At 41.9% G+C, this 17,522-nt stretch overlaps 1 protein-coding gene across 6 annotated transcripts in view; it reads left to right on the top strand.

Annotated features, from left to right (window-relative positions):
* AAK1 (AP2 associated kinase 1) overlaps nucleotides 1–17,522 on the top strand; it is a 164,531-nt gene that overhangs the window by 102,131 nt on the left and 44,878 nt on the right. For all 6 annotated transcript variants that reach the window (XM_039239530.1, XM_039239532.1, XM_039239531.1 and 3 more), the window contains exons 6-12: nucleotides 1,838–1,959; nucleotides 3,307–3,388; nucleotides 3,898–4,030; nucleotides 7,513–7,616; nucleotides 9,469–9,548; nucleotides 13,981–14,135; nucleotides 14,963–15,270. In XM_039239530.1, coding sequence (XP_039095461.1) covers nucleotides 1,838–1,959; nucleotides 3,307–3,388; nucleotides 3,898–4,030; nucleotides 7,513–7,616; nucleotides 9,469–9,548; nucleotides 13,981–14,135; nucleotides 14,963–15,270 — 984 coding nt within the window. The remainder of the gene's footprint in view (nucleotides 1–1,837; nucleotides 1,960–3,306; nucleotides 3,389–3,897; nucleotides 4,031–7,512; nucleotides 7,617–9,468; nucleotides 9,549–13,980; nucleotides 14,136–14,962; nucleotides 15,271–17,522) is intronic.

Raw genomic sequence — 17,522 nt, forward strand, 5'->3', positions numbered from 1 at the left:
GTATTGCTTTATCGAAATTATTTTCAATTCCGAAAGCGCGTTATATGTTCAGGATAGCTTGACTGTTTCACTTTGTGTAAATAGGTTAAACTGGGGAGCTTTTGAAAAGCTGTAGGCGGTAGACACATTTGCTTGCCTTAGCCTTGTCTCTGGAGAACAAGAGCCTATTCACGAGAGGTGATAGCCATAGTTCACACTGCCTTATGTGACTAGAAATCCAAGGTCAGAATTCTAGGTTAAAGTGATTGTAGGTTAGTAGTGCCCCAGGTGCAAAAGCATATCCTTTCTGGAAGAACAACAGACTTTAAACTCAGGCCTCATAGGCTTCCCACAGATGAATTCTGAGGAACATGAGTTAACAACAGCAGCAACAAAAGCCCTCATAACAATACCTCTAGTGAGACTCAGTAGGAGTAAAAGACAATAAATACAAGAATCAGTTTGCCGCAAAGACTTTAGGTATTAGATTTAGCAGGTACAGACCATAAACATTTTAAAAATACATAATGTAATTTTTAGAAGAATTAAAGCAAGTGTAGGTAGAAACAAGTATTGGAAAAAGAGACCATCACAACTGAGCAGATTTTTTTCTTTCGTTCTTTCTTTTTTTTTTTAAAGAACCAATAGCAGTAGTAGGGTCTGCGTATTTGATGGGTCCTATCTTGCTTCTGACAGACACACACACACAAGCACAGTATTAAATGCATTCCTGTTTTTTAACTTATTCCACTCAACCAACATTTTCTGTACCAAGTACTATGTTAGGCACTGGTAGAAAAGGCTACAAATACGTTGAAGAGATGGTGCTTGTCTTTAGGAAGCGTATAGTGGACTCTGGCCTTTGTTTTCCAAAGGTGATCAGTCTTTGGAAGGCTGAAGACAAAAGACAATGGAGACTACAGACTTACTGGCCTAACAAGATTTTGTGGCTGCCATTTTACTGCCCACACATAGCCAGGTCTGTCCTCCAACATACCAGTCAACTCAGTTCACCTAGGCCAAAAATGACTCCATACATCCTGAGTACAGAAGTGCCCACTCTTTTGGAGTTATTCTTGCACTGACATACTCCTTTGATACCAGAGATTTCTGTAGATTCTGATCTTTGTAAGTTCCCTTCTACCTGGAACTGTTAACTCACTGTCCAAAGAATTCATCTATAAAAAGGCAAGTTAATACTTCAACAGGAAAACTGGACATTTGCCCACAGGCCTTTAATCGCTTTGAGAAGTAATTAAAATACAGCAATGCTTATTAATTCTGGAAATCCTAACGTCTTGTAGTAAAGAAATTGGTATATGCATGCATAAGGCTCAAGTGAAATCACAGACGTCAGGAAGAATGAAGGACTGAAGGACTGAGGGGAAAGAATGACATTTGAGTGAGTACTTGAGGAAGGCCTCAAAGAAGAGGTGGCATCTGAACTGGAATTTGGAGGATGAATGGATATTGAGTGTTGAGTAAGGGCTGAGGGTCATAGAGAGCATTCTAGATTGAGAGAAGAGCATGAGAAAAAAAATGCAGAGACTTGAAAGTATTAGGACTGTTTCTGCTGAGGTGAGAGTGTGCCTGGAAATCTAGGTGAATGGGACTCTTGTTTCCCCATTGTGGAATTTCCTCTCTTTGCCCCCTCTACTCTCATTTTACCCTGTTACTGTGCTTTTCTTTTTGTTCACTTGGGATGACCCCTGGCAAAATACTTGGAGGTGAAGAACTTTCCTGTGCTTATTAATGGGATTGTCAGAAATAGAATATTTTATTTATGTGACTAGAACCAAATTTTCGTATGCATTACTAAATAATATCTTGGATTGAGTGGCTGGGAAATGTTTTTCAGGTTGAAAATATCCTCTTGCATGACCGAGGCCACTATGTCCTGTGCGACTTTGGAAGCGCCACCAACAAATTTCAGAATCCGCAAACTGAGGGAGTCAATGCAGTAGAAGATGAGATTAAGAAGTAAGCCTTTCCTCTTTTCTTGGAGTTTCATCCATTACCAGATCAGCAACATGACTTTCAGCTTCTGGATGAGAAGGTCAGGGTGGGAAGACCATGGTGCTAGTCATGGTGCCCCTTGTCTCAGAGCATCATGTTGGCAATCGGCTTGTTTGATTTTAAGAGGAGGATGTGGAAGGGGTTTCCAAGCATTGATCAATAGAGTTAAATGAAGGAATCGTACAGCACTTTATCAGTGGACCAGTGGTGACTATATACATAGATATTTTGACTTATGTCACCCAGCTGTTAAAAAGCAGAATGGTACACAAATCATAAAGGTACTGTGATGTTTTTAAGTGAATCCCAACAACTGAGACATTATCAGTCAGTTGGAACTGCTTTTCACCAAACCCTGCATTGCTGTGTATGCCTTCTTGCTCCTAAGGAGCTCACCAATCTGGTAGAATTAATGGTAAGTAGGAATGTGAAGTCTCTACAGATACTGAATCACTAACTTCCATGAGAAAAAGCTTCTTTAGATTTCTGGCTCCAGTTAAGAACCTGACCCATTTACCCCTATTGTCAGGAGTGTTAGATTTTTCACAGGCCACAATACTCATTAATAACTCTAATAACTACTAATAAGCCAGCAGTCTAGTATGCACACCTATATCCTGATCCTTAGTCTCCTTTCCTGCCCCACTCTTGGCAGCCAAGCCTAGGGCAGGAAGACTTCTGGTCCAAGGCACTGGTGGACACCTAAAGCATGGTGTCCTCTGGACTTTAGAGACTCAAGCAGTGTAAGACCCATGCTTGACCACACCAAGACACTCACTTTGAAGCGGAGCTTATACTACTCTTTCCTTGAGCCAGAGATAAGAGGAAAACTGTTGCTTCATTCCTCTTGCAGCAGCAGAGATTCGTCCGCCTCCCACCGCAGCCAGGGTCTTCTTTCTGCTATTCTGCAGTGTCTCAGCTGGTATTACACATCTGCGTTGAGCCACGCTTAAGGGAATTGCTATTTTTAAAAACAAACCAGCAAGACATAGTATCAAACAATAAGGATTTGCAGGAGAAGAGTTTTTCATTTGCGGATACGAGAAGTTGCTTTTAGAGTTTATTTAAGTGCCTTAGTGTCTGGGTCTCCACACGCTCTCAGATAGAAGGACTGATTCTAAAGGTCCACGGATGTGTACCAAGGACAGCTTTTCATTTTATCTGCACTAATATTTCATACTCTCTTCTGCAGATCACTCCCAGGGAACTAGACTTTATTAATATAAATGTATTTAAAAAGTATTTCTGCTACCCCTGGTTTTTAATGATAGCATTGACATATTTAACAAAAAACAAATCTCTTGATTGTAGATACACAACGCTGTCCTATCGAGCACCAGAAATGGTCAACCTGTACAGTGGCAAAATCATCACTACGAAGGCAGACATTTGGGTAGGTGTCAACTAACCTATCCACATCTCAGATACCAACAGTCTTGACTGTAAATTCCCAAGTCTACTCCAGACAGTGCCATAGCAGGAGTGGCCACTGGACCGTATCACTGTCTCCTTATCTCTCAGAGTTATTCTTGGGGTGACCAGCCACTGCTCTGTGAAGCGTGTCAAAGGAAATTATTTTAGAGCTCTGTGAAAATTATTCAGGTGACCTGCCCACTATTTAGGTGGTTTTCATATATGTGTTACTAGTTCCTAAGAGCAAAATAACTGAAATACTTGTTCTTTGTTGGAGCACAACTTGGTAATGCTGGTAGAAATATTGGAACTCAGCAGCTAACTAGTGGTGCTGAGTTCCAAGTTCAAGTTTCTAATAGGTTAAAAGTACTGAGGTTTTGTATCTGCTAGTAAATGTGGATGATGCCAGTATGTCTCAGTAGACCCATCTGCAGTTATGGCACATAAACGACTCGTAGCAATCTGCTTTATTTATTTATTTTTTTTTAGGCTCTGGGATGTTTGTTGTATAAATTATGCTACTTCACTTTGCCATTTGGAGAGAGTCAGGTGGCAATTTGTGATGGAAACTTCACAATTCCTGATAACTCTCGATATTCCCAAGACATGCACTGCCTAATTAGTAAGTATCTCGAGTTTCTGGCTTCATATTTTTATCTCCAGTCTCTGGGAATGAACTGGAGGACAACGGGATTAGATCCCAGGAATGATGGGTTGGATGCAAAGATAAATCAGTCGATAATAGTTGGCCACTCAAAGATCATACCACAGTGTCTAGTTAGAGGGATAGGTTTTTTTGCTAGAAATCTAAAATCTCTTAGGCTTGAGCAGAAATCCTAGTGGTGCTTTGAGCAGTACAGTACGGCTCTGTTCTCTTGCAGTCAGTATGAAAGAGTCCAGCTGACTCCTATCAAGTGATAAGAAATTCATCTCTGCAAAACTGGAAGCAACTCAAATTGAAATGATTGCTGTGCGTTGGCTGGAGTGAATACATAATTAAGACTGTATAACTCTGTGGAACTAGGTTTTTTTCCTCTCTTTAGGTTAATCCCTGGATTTTGATAACAAGCATTTAAGCTCACTGCTTTGTTTAAAATGTTTTTTAAGATTCCCCACTCTTTTGCATTGTCACAGCAAGCATATGTACTAATTCATTAACCAGATGACAGAATAAGCAGTCTTTGCAGAAGCCCTTGTGCTCAAATGTGAAACAGAGATATTTTGTCATCTTTTTGCATTGGTCAAAGGATTCAGCATCTAAGTTTTAACCATTATGGGTTATAAATCTTGAGTGATCCAGTTTGGGTCCTGGGTGGGGCCATACTGAAGAAAACAGAAGCACATGTGGGGTGGAGCATCTGATATTTGTTAAGGGCCTACTTGTACCTTATTTAATTCTTAAAATCTTATGTAGTAAGTACAGTTATCCCCGTTACACAAATGAGGAAACCGAGGCTCAGACAGTACAGGTAACTTACCCAAGGTAACATAGTTACAGCTTTTAGTTGACTACCTATTCCACTGTGCCAATTTTATCAGTCAACTTCTTCTGTTTAACCAAAAAAGGGAGGGGGAGGGCATTTAAAGAAATGGACTGTGGCATTTAGTAGTTGTTGAATTGTTTTCAGAGGTAAAGCATTCGAGTAGTCCCTCCTTATCTGTGGTTTGGCTTTCCACAGTTGTAGTTACCCACAATTGACCACAGTGGGAAGCGGATGAACCTTCTTCTGACGTGTAGTCAGAAAGGTCACTGGTAGCCTAACAACACGTCACTGTGCCTGCGTCATTCACCTCATGTCATCTCATCACGTGGGCATGTTGTGCTCTCACATTATCACAAGAAGGGTGTGTACGGTATCATGAGATGTTTTGAGCGAGACCACATCCACATAACTTTTATTGCAGCATATTGTTATAATTGCTCTATTTTATTATTGTTGTTAATCTCTGGCTGTACCTAACTTATAAAATGAGCTTATCATAGGTATGTGTGTAGAAGACAAAACAGTATATATAGGATTCAGTACTCTCCGCAACTTCAGGCATTCACTGGAGGTCTTGGTACGTGTCCCCTATGGATAAGGAGGGACTACTGTTCTAGAATTGCAGCTTCGTAAGAGAAGGTTAAAGGATATAGGTAAGAAAATGGCCAAATTTGATGCTAGAATGGTAGGATATTTTTGTAATACATATTCTTTTTCACAGTTGTACTGCAAGTTCATATTGGGAAAAGCAAGTCTTTATGAATGTCTGTAACACTGACATTGTTCCCAAACCTATTTCAGTTTACAAACTATTTGAAGATTCCATGGTCCCCCTAAAGTCACAGTTCTGAAATTTATTGTGATTGCCCATTTACTCCCAATACACAGTTCCCCTCTCTTTTCAGTTTCTATCAGTGGTGTCACCATTCAAGCCTGGATAACTGAAGTTTAGGGTTTGGATCTGGCTCATAAGACAAGGTGAAGAGTCAGCCATTTTCTTTTTTTTTTTTTTTTTTTTTAATGTTTTATTTATTTCTAGGAGAGAGAGAGAGAGACAGCGTGAGCAGGAGAGGGTTAGAGAGAGAAGGAGTCACAGACTCTGAAACAGGCTCCAGGCTCTGAGCTGGCAGTCAGCACAGAGCCCGACGCGGGGCTCGAACCCACGAACCGCGAGATCATGACCTAAGCGAAAGTCGGACGCTTAACCGACTAAGCCACCCAGGCGCCCCGAGTCAGCCATTTTCTAAGCAGCATTCTTTCTCTGGAGTTTCTCCTGGTTCCATCCCATACTCTGTTCTCATCACTGTCGCCACAGTATATAGAGACTTTGCCAGCTCATGCCTGTTCTGGTGGCCTGGCCAGCAGTCTCTTTCCTCCCTCAGTCAGCCGAGCACTGCTTCACCATGAGATCAGTCTTACTGAATGCCACCCTGTCACGTCCCTGTTAATAAACGTCATCGTTTGCCAGTGGTCCCACAGTAGGGCCCAGCTTCTCAGGTTGGCATTTTAGACCCTTCATACTCTGGTTCCACCCACTCAGCCACCCAGCCTTATTTCCCTGTGTTAAGGAAATCTCTGTTCTGTCCTTCTGGCACCTGTATTTCCTCATAACAGGCCACTCTTTTGCCTTTCTCCAAGCCCATTTTTGTCCAGACTGTTCTCTCATCAAGAATATTTTTCCTTTCTTTCCCCTGACTGACTAAACTCTTTCCTGCCTTCAAGGCCCAGCCCAAACCCTGCTTCTTCTGCAAGTCTTCCACAAGACTGCAGCCTCATCAGTTTTGCCTGCACTTAGTGTTCAAACCATTCATTTGGTTCCTTAAACAGTAAATTGCCTTGCATTGTTGTTGGTGTGTATGCATGTGTCTTTATGTGTGTCTTCACATAGATTTTTTTCCTGGGGATTTTTCCAGCTTCAGAAAGGGCAGCAGCTTAAAGGACATGGAAATAAACAAGTGTTCTGTAGATCATATAAAATTAGAGATGTATTTATTATTTTGTAATTTCTTTTAGAATAGAAACCAGCTTATATCCCCAACAAAGGAATAGAAATTGGTTCTTAAATTTTGAGTTTTGAGGGGCACCTGACTGGCTCATTCGGTGGAACATGAGACTCTTGATCTCAGGATTGTGAGTTCTCGTCCCCCATTGGGAGTAGAGATTACTAAAAAAAAAAAAAGAAGAAGAAGAAGAAGAGGAAGAAAACAAAGTGAAAAAAATGAGTTTTGATTATAATTATCAAGGATAATCATTTGTTTAGCAAGATATTATGAACTTAGGAAGCCAGAAGCAAGACCCAGTAACTTTCTAGGTATCAGAATATGAAGGTGGTAACTTTCATATTGAGAGCTTCCCTGAGTCCTTGTTGTACAAGTCACAGAATGTGAACTTCAAGTATCTTTGTTATCATTCAGAAACTTTGTTACTTTTTTGTGGATATTACAAATGTTAGGAAGTTATAGCTTCCATTTCTGAGAAGGGAGGAAAAGAGCTAATTATACCGTCTGACTTTTATGAGAAATAAAAATGAAAATAACATTTAGTAACAGAAATTATGCTTCCTAGCTAATGTAATAAATATTAGACTATTATTAAGTAAATTCACATATGTTTTTCTTAGGGTATATGTTGGAACCAGACCCTGACAAAAGGCCGGATATTTACCAGGTGTCTTACTTCTCATTCAAACTACTCAAGAAAGAATGCCCAATTCCTAATGTACAGGTATGTGAAAGATGCTTTTAAGGGAAAGTAAACATGATCAAATTGTCATTTAAAATTCCTGAGGTGTTAACCAGCTGTTAAATGACTATAGATATCCCTTGTTTTATCTGATAGAGGGTGTTCAAGCAAAGCTAAGTAAGAAGCAATTACTATAAAGAGAAACTAGTTTTCCTATAGAATTTAATTATTAAACTAAGACAATTATACCAAACAAAAAGTTCCCTAGGGATTCAGTTGAGCACTTTGGATGAAGATTACCCAACTCATTGTCTTGTCAACTTCCACAGTTTACTAAGATCCAAGTGCCTATTGTATTTACCTAGCAGTGAGTGGTAAGGCAGGCTGCTTTCCTGAGGCAGTACTACCTATAAGAACATAAGCCCCCTTGTCCCTTTTCTTCTTTATTGCAGCAGAACATTCTTGATTCTGCTTTTGCTGCCTGCCACCTATAACTCACACTCTTTTTCCGCCACCCTCCACACACACATCAGGCCATAGGAATGTATTCTACACTTAGTAATCCTAAACTCTGCTCACAGCAGCTTTCAGAGTACAGTGCTTGCAAACACCCTTTTTATGGTCTTAGCATATTTTTCATGTCATGGTGTGATCCAGCTCCCTTGACCATTTTACTAATGGATGCCATAATAAATAAGTTCTAATCTGAAATTGTCTTCTCAATTTTCCCAATAATGAAATTTTGATGTCACTGTTGGGGCTTGAGGGTGCTAATAAATAACACTCCTCTTTCACTCCCACATTTGGAATCAGATGTGGGAATCATCCAGATGGAACTCAGAATATTGGCTTTATTACTGATAAGATTGAGTCAGAGAACATAGCTTGACCAGTCAGGCTCCCTAACATTAGATCCACATGACTGAGCCGGGAGTGCCTCATTCCAGAGAGAAGGCTCTCCCCTAATGGAGGGAGGACACGGGTGAACCAGGCAAGCTCAAGTTTCCCCCCCAGTCCTATCAGTCAAATAAGTTACGCTTCTCCCTTGGGAGAGGGATGTTTGGGGAATGGAAGAGAAGCAAGGAGAGATAGGCTAGCAGAAATTCTCCCCACCTGGAAACATGAAGGAAATGGGACGCCCCTCTTAAAAGCCTAAATATGGACTTTACCCCTCCCCTGCTCACACTCTGTCTCTCTCTTTCTCTCAAATAAATAAACATTTGAAAAAAAAAAAAAACAAGTCAGCTTCACAGGTCTCAAGCCATTTGGTTCTCACTCAGCAGTGCTAAGCAAATGTCCTGTGGTCGGGTACAGTAGGACTCCCTCAGGAGCCAGTGTTAGGTGGCCAGCACAGAATCCAGGTGGGAGGAGTTCTGCTGGCCTTGTGGATTGAGGGGTGCCTCACGCGCTGTGGGAGGCACTGGCTTAGCAACCAGACAGGTCGTAGCTGTGGTTTTCTCCCAGCTTGAATGCTAGAAGACGGAATGCACCCCTGCTAGGTGTGCTGATGCTTATTGCTAACTTCTCCAAGGTCTAGCGGATGGATAGCTTGAATGGTCATACAGGTTACAGACATCTCTTTCCCATTCCTTTCTTAACACACCTCTAAGCTGTGCTATAGGAAGTGAAGGGTCTGGAAGGTTGGGAGGAGGCAGGGATGGAGTGCCCTGCACACAGGCTACTCTGTCCTCTTCTCTGATATGCTGCCTCCCTGAGTGGGGCTGAGTCTGGTGGGATCTACCTTTGGTTGACTTCCCTTACTTCTAGTAGACATCAGGGTCTGGAGGTCCCTCTGGGAGACCCCAACATGTATTTCCATTGGCCCAGTCATGCTGGTTATCCTTTCACAAAGAAATCTGTAATGTCCTTTTTTGGTTTCCTTTCAATTCTCTAGAACTCTCCCATTCCTGCAAAGCTTCCTGAACCAGTGAAAGCCAGTGAAGCAGCTGCAAAAAAGACCCAGCCAAAGGCCAGGTAAGAAGTGCCTGCCTGAGTGTGCGCATGTCCTGTGCCAGCTGCCATAGTGGCAGGAGAGGGTGCCTCATGATCATTACGCCGCCACCACGCAGAGCTAGAGGGCAAGCTCTCTTCTAGGCAGAAACTGTTCTGTGGGAGTGCAAGGAGGAACATAGTGAAACACATTTGAAAGAGAATCAAGAACTCTGCAGCTGTTTCTTTTGCGTATGAAGAGGCACAGGGGCATTCAGAGATGAGGCAACAGCAGACTTTAAATACTGCTAGTACCAGAGGGTCCTAGACGTGCGTCCTGGCCTTCGTGTAGCCTGGTCCACCCACCTAGTCCTACATCTCCCCTTGGTTCTTACTTCCTGTGGCTCTGGCCACATCAGGAGAGTGAAGGTCAAGGCACTGACTGCATGAACAGCAGAAGAGCTTGTGGATCTTAGCTAATCACATACCATGGAGTGTGGGGTCTTTGAAGAAACAGATACCAAATGGGGCGCCTGGGTGGCTCAGTTGGAAACGTGTCCGACTTCAGCTCAGGTCATGATCTCATGGTTTGTGGGTTCGAGCCCCGCATCAGGCTCTGTGCTAACAGCTAGCTCAGAGCCTGGAGCTTGTCTTCAGATTCTGTGTCTCCCTCTCTCTCTGACCCTCCCCTGCTCATGCTGTCTCTATCTCTGTCTCTCAAAAATAAATGAAATATTAAAAAAAAAAAAAGAAGAAAGAAAAGAAACAGATACCAAGAGAGGATTGGACAAACTTGGATTTTATTTGGCTGTGAGAGAAATTAGAGACAGAGCCAGAGAGGGCTGGGAGACCCATCAAAAGACAATGGAAATCTAAACCAGAGAAAGGAAGGAAGATTGGGTGGAAGTGACCTAGAAACAGCCACATAATTTAAGGAAGGTTCACCAAAGGTGTCTAGGAGTCCTCAAGCCAAAGTCTACCGGCGGAGCCCCTGTGTCCCAGGAACAGGCCTACTTTAATATCCCTGTGACTGGGATGTTAAGGCTGACAGCAGCCTGCGGGAAGCATGGCCTCGGAGAGAACATGGCAGTGGATTTTGGGAGCACAGCAGCTGGGGCACGTGCCCTTTGCACCGTTACATGTTGAAGGTCTACAGGGCACATCCTAATGGCTTGCTATGCTCCCAGACAGCAAATTCTGAGGTTGGTCAAGGAGATGTTTTATACCTCTTTATTCTATCATGTCCCTGTGCCAAGGAAACATTACCAACAAACTATCAATGACATACCTTAGATGGGAATATGTGAATTTTCATAGAACAGTAAAATAATTTCTACATTTTAAAACATTCTTAAATATTTACAGAATAAATATAAATTCTGATGTGGCTCTAAAATAATTCTTTTTAACAAACATAGCAAACTATATCCATGCTGTTACTTTGTAGTCTGTTTCTTACCTAAGTCTGCCATGCTTGCCTCTGGAAATTGCTTTTGGGGCTGATTTCATTAGCTGAGCATTTGGGTTTATGGACATATTGCACCAGGCCCCAGTATGGTGGGCACTGAGGCTAAGCAAGGATCCATTCCCGCAAAGCCTACACATTTATAACGGTGACAGTATCCTACCATTTGAGTGGTGCTCTGAGTGTAAAATGGAGAAAATAATACCTGCATCATAAGGCAGATGTGAGCATCCACCCCATAAAACTGCTCTATAAACTGTAGAGTGCCCAGGCTGTTAATTTGTATGGATTCAGTAATGCTGTGAGAATACACAGACCTTACAGCCAAGAGATTTGGGCTGTCTATAATTTATAATGATTTCATTTGTGTTCTCATATTTACTTCCCAGTCCTGAGAGGTGAGTTTTTCTTTCTAACTCTAGTTTTGAAGTAACCGCTCTTCACTGAGGCATCATGTGTCCCAGACCATACTAAGTTCTTTATATAAGTAAGACACCTTTATTTTCCTTGAAATGAATCTATGAGTCATTGTTCTTGTTCTCACTTCACAGATGAGGAAACAGACTCAGAATTATAAGTTGCCCAAGGCAGTTAATCAATATGCGGTTAGGAAGAAACCCAGAACCTCAGCATCCATACTCTGCTCTGTACACTAAGTGATTCATCCACACGCACATAGATGGGACAATGTGGAGCCAGAGCTCCAAGCCTCAGGGTCTGTGTTTTTTCACAGCATATTGAAGTTCATGCAGGCTAACATTTTGAGCACTCCACGGTTGACAAGAACAGTTTCACAGTCATTGATGCATTTGATATTCACATCTGCCTCATGATGTATTATTTTCACCATTTTACACATAAGGGACCCAAGGCACAAAGAGGTAAATGACATACCTCTTATTGCACAATTGGTGAGGAGCTGACCTCAAATATAGTTTTGTTTGACTCCAAATCCCTTTATTTCTAGGATGTTAGCCTTAAGAGAAATCCATCCAGTGTGGAGGTTCTTGGCATTTGGTTTCTATAGAAATCTGTTTGACTTTCTCACCCTTAGCTGCATTTTTCTTACACCTTTTTCCTCTTCTCCAACATCTGTCCCGTTTTCCTTCCTACCTACCTTCCCCAGGCTACAACCTCCCTAAATAAGATAGCTTTTAAATTTTCAGTTCTCTACCCCACACAAGAACATCCTTCTGTAGGATTTCCAAGGAAAGCCTCAGGGTCCACAATGGAAATATGTCTTAGGGATGGACATGGGGCCAGCTGCTTTACTTCCTACTTTGCATTTCATGGAGGCTGTGCCAGACATATTTTGAAAATATTCATGAAGCTTGTTTATTTTGGCCTTAACTTTAGTTATACTCTAAAGTGCTTTTTGAAAAGATAAGTACTCTGGTGTACCTGGGTGGCTTAGTTGATTGAACATCCTGAGACTTGATTTTGGCTCAGGTAATGATCCCAGGGTTGTGGGATTGAGCCCTGCTTTGGGCTCTGTCCTGAGCGTGGAGCCTGCTTGAGATTCTCTCTCTCTTCTCTCTCTTTCTCTCTCTCTCTCTCTCTGCCCCTCTTCCCTGCTCGTGCTCTCTCTCTCAAATAAAAATTTGCACCTGGGTGGCTCAGTCAGTTAAGCATCCAACTTCGCCTCAGGTCTGATCTGGCAGTTCATGGGTTCGAGCCCCACATCAGGCTCTGTACTGACAGCTCAGAGCCTGGAGCCTGCTTTGGATTCTGTGTCTCCCTCTCTCTGCCCCTCCCCTGTTCACGCTCTCTCTCTCAAAAATAAATAAACATTAAAAAAAATTAAAAAGATAAAATAAAATTAAAGTGCTTTTAATTTAAAGTATGTTTAAAAAAAAAAAAAGACAACTACTGTGATCTGAGTTAGGTAGTAGCCAGCTGCCTGGACTGCTCTAAGTGAATGGAAGTTACCGTCTAAACTTTAGCACCATCACAAGGAGCAGGTAGACCATACAGCAGTCCTCCTCATATTAGTTTGGATTAGATTTGGCTGTGAGTTAAACAAAGTCCAAAATGATAGTGGCTCGTATAAGATAGATATTTATCTTTTCTTTAAAGTGAACAAAGTCTGGAGGTGCCCATGACCTCATGGACCAAGATGGTAGCATCCCTATTCCAAGCAACAGGATGAAGGAATAGCCAAAGAAGAAGGGAGACAGATGGCATACACTAGTTATTTCTTGAGGTTTCTAGAAATTACCATATAACAATCTGCTTTCTTATGTAAGACCAAAACTTAGACACACTGGCCACACCTGATTATAAGAGATGCTGGCCAATGTGATTTTTACTCTGGGTGGTCCAGTGCCCAGCTAAAAAAGTTTTTAATTGAAATATATTTGACATATAACATTGTATAAATTTAAGGTGTACAACAGCTAAAAATTTTATTATCCTGGGAAAAAGGGGAACATGTGTATTGGAGGAAATAGGTACGTGTCATATTCTCCAAATCCTTTATCTTAAATCATTTACTTGTTCCTTTTAGTTGCCTTATTGGATTCACTCATTTACATGCTTTTTATTATAGAGAGACTATTTTGACAACTATTTCTAGCCAGGTTTGAGTTCCCTTTGAGAACAACCTGCCTCAAACCCCTTTCCATCATCACCCAAAGTATATTCTGGGAAATCCTAGGAGGTATTAGGTGGAAGGGTCCCAAGGTTGGATTAGCTAGAGAAACATTGCATTCTATATAGTTGCTGTCTTCAGAGTTCTCCATGCACATGCACACGTGAAAAGTCCTGCTGGAAAGAAATTTGCTTGGTGTATTTTGAACAGTGTGTTAAAACTTATTTCCCACCAAGCCTTTTTTCATAACATCTTATAACACATAACGTCCTGTGGAACACCCTTTGGCAGATGTCGATTAAGCAGATCTGGAAGGTTTGGATGGGTGTGGAAGGGAAAGCCAATCTATCAAGTACTCTGCCTACCCCTCCCTCACTTTCCACACTTTAATGTGAATCTGTTTTCCCCTCTTCCTTTCCTAGACTGACAGATCCCATTCCCACAACAGAGACTTCAATTGCACCCCGTCAGAGGCCTAAGGCTGGGCAGACTCAGCCAAACCCAGGAATCCTTCCTATCCAGCCAGCTCTGACACCTCGAAAGAGGGCCACAGTTCAGCCCCCACCCCAGGCCACAGGTCAGTAACTAGGTTGGTTTGAAATTTGGTTTACCTCTTTGTTACCCTGGACGTTACACAAGTCTTGGAAAGTCTACTTTTACTTCAGGAATAGAATTCAGAGGCACATAAGAAATAATGGTTTGGCTTGAGGAACAGGAGGTGAACTCCCATTGAAATTGTATGGCAAGTGGCTGTCAAAAGGGTAGTCATCTCACTGAATTTTGTGGGGGACCTCCAAGACCACTGAAGCCTGATAACCCCTTTTTTCTAGTCTTGGTCCTGATTTTGTGGCTTGGCCCATTCATCCCATGCCTTCCTTTTTATTTCATATTTTTCTCTTTGCTTTTAAAGAAACAAGGCTCTCTCCTCTTGTTGACACAAAGGAATTGTTTCTTTAATGCTCTGTCTCTTAAAGTGTCTGTTACCACTCCATGTTTTGGTATTCTGGTTCTAATAAGATAACTTAGTGTAGAGGATCCAAATTATCAAGTAACTGAACTTAGTCATCACTTCCCTATTAGGAAGCTGCTTTTGATGAATTTGGTAGTTATCTACTTATAGCCAGGCATCTAGACTGGGGTTGCATAACTTATATGTAAAACACCAAAGAATGCATGACAGTAAGTGCAAAGATCACGTTTGTGTACAGTAGCATCTTACTGAACCTTGTTCTGAAAAATATGAAGCACATAGTTTAACAAGAAGCGTAAAGACAGGAGCACATGGATCTTGGGGCTGTCGGTCCACTTATCACCCCCCTCTTTATTGCTCTGACAAGAGAGAAAGCAGGCTGTTTTCATCTGGAAGAGTTTTGGGCCTTGATACGGGGTTTATTCTCATTACAGGATCCAGCAATCAGCCTGGCCTTTTAGCCAGTGTTCCCCAGCCCAAAACCCAGCCCCAACCCAGCCAGCCTCTACCGCAGTCTCAGCCCAAGCAGCCACAGGCTCCACCCACCCCACAGCAGACGCCTGCCACTCCTGCCCAGGCTCTGCCCACTCCAGCCCAGGCCACCCCCCAGCACCAGCAGCAACTCTTCCTCAAGCAGCAGCAGCAGCAGCCGCAGCCACAGCAGCAGCAGCAGCCGCCACCTTCCCAGCAGCCTGCGGGCACGTTTTACCAGCAGCAGCAGCAGGCCCAGCAGGCTCAGCAGGTAAGCTGTTCACAGTCTCACTTTTGCTTGCCATATCTGAGGCAGCACTGCGAAAAGGCCCAGTAGGTAACAGGCATCTTCCTTGAGAAGCCCCCGGAAGACAGAGAGCCACTAGACATGACAGAATTACTTCTCCCAGAGGCAAATACTAGAAAACCCTGAGGAGTAGAGCCATCACTGGGACACACACACCTCTTTCTCTTCACCTGGATGGAGGAACCGCAGCAAGGGAGATAGTTTCTGAGAGAGAGAGAGAGAGAGAACAAAAGAGCATGAGCAAGGAGGGGGCAGTGAGAGAGAGGGAGACAGAGGATCCAAAGCAGGCTCTGCACTGTCAGCACAGAGCCTGACGTGGGGCTCGCACTTACAAACCTGGAGACCATGAGCTGAGCCGAAGTCTGACACTTAACTGACTGAGCCACCCAGGTGCCCTGCAAGGGAGATATTTTTTAAAGGACTTTTCTCTTCTTTTCTAACATAACTGCACCATTACCATACTAAAATGATTTCTTATTATAAAATGTCCAGTGACATTGAACTCTTCCTGATGTCTCATGATTTAAGTTGGCTTGTTAGACTCAGGATCCAAACAAGGTCCACGTAGTATCTTTAGTTGTGATATATCTTTTTTTCTATCATCTTCTCATATATCTTTTCTACATTTTTTTTCTATGAACTTATTCATTTTATAATGATTGACATATCTTTTAAGTCCTTTTTATTCCCAGGTGCCCTCTCCCTCTTTTTTTTCCCCCTCTGCCATTTAATTTTTTAAAGAAACTGGGTCATTTGTCCTGTAGTATTTTCCATTTTCTGGATTTGGCTGATGCATCTGTATGGTCACTTAATATGTTCCTCCATCCCCTGTGTAAACTGGTAGTTTTTTGAGGCTTGCTCAATATTTGGCTCATTCTTTGTTCTTCTGGTTGTATCCTATCAGGAGACATATAAAGTCTGGTTGTCTTCTCTTTATTAATATTAAGATCAGTCAGTGAGTTTGGTGTCTGCCTGATCCATTCATTTAATGCCCCTGATCAGTTTAGCTGCCACTGCTGATCATTTCCTAAGCCCATTAACTCATTAGGGACAGCAACATGGTGGTATGCTAGCATTCTCCTTCCTCACTGAGGGGCTGGAATTTTTCTGTGAACAATTTTTCTCAACACTTGATGAGCCTGTGGTACTGTTTATTCAGAAAAGGTGGAAAAAATGCTTGATTCTTTTCCACTGTGTTTACCAGTTTTCAGAATGAGTTTGTTCCTAGCGTCATCTGATGGTGAACAAAGAGGTTTCTGTTTGTTCTGTTTTAGCATCATCATGAGCGCAGGGATTTTAACATACTTGATACATTTCCATACATTGCTGGTTGTTAAATTTGATTTTGATGCTTGAATTGCCCCAGCTTTGGCCAGTGGAAGTCTCTTCAGACCCAATCGTCTTTAATGGTTTCCTTGTTATTTGGTGTAACAAGTCCTTCCAGGTTCACTCTGCCCTTGACCTTGAACTGGATTTTTCTGCCAGGAGCTCCATTTCCTTTTAATGGAAATCGTATTTAGAGACCACAGTCTTGGTGCTAAAGATACTCATTTGCTAATGGGTTGGTTATTGTTTTTAAGCCTTTTTAGTGGATACTTGGGAAATGTATTTTGTTTGTTTTGTTTTGTTAATAAAATATACACTGTGAGTCATGGTATTAAGATTTCTTTGCCTTTTTCATTTTTAGAATGTTTAGCTCATTATTTTCTGCAGAGTCTGGCTATATAAATTTGCTACACAGGTTTATCTGTTTCATTTTGCTTTTGATTTATAGTTATTGGTGAATTTTGGATTAATTTTGTTTCATTAGAATATAAAACATTAACAGAATTTCTAAGTTAAATTGGTAGAGTTCTGTCCCCTCTATCCCATATTATAGAGGTAACTCTCATTCTTGTTTACAACTTGAGAGTATTCCTTTTTAAGGATACATAGCATGATTTATTCAGTCAGTCCCCATTGATAAACATTTGGTTGTTTCCAGCATTTTGCAGTTATAAATAAGTAGCTATTTATTGACATCAGCTTCTTTGCTAACCCTTAACTTTGCCCCAGGAGGCAAACAGTGCCCTCTCAGTTAACTCTGCAACTAAGTCACAGTGTTTAGGATGTTCAAAGACAAGATCTTGATTTTTGTTAACCAGTAAGCCCTTGTTTGGCCTCTGTGCCCCTCTGTGTGTGGGGGGGTGGGGGGGCACATAGTCCTTGGCAGTGCA

This window comes from Hyaena hyaena, unplaced genomic scaffold (assembly GCF_003009895.1).
Source record: "Hyaena hyaena isolate Hyena2069 unplaced genomic scaffold, ASM300989v1 scaffold_158, whole genome shotgun sequence".
Classification (NCBI taxonomy): Eukaryota; Metazoa; Chordata; class Mammalia; order Carnivora; family Hyaenidae; genus Hyaena; species Hyaena hyaena.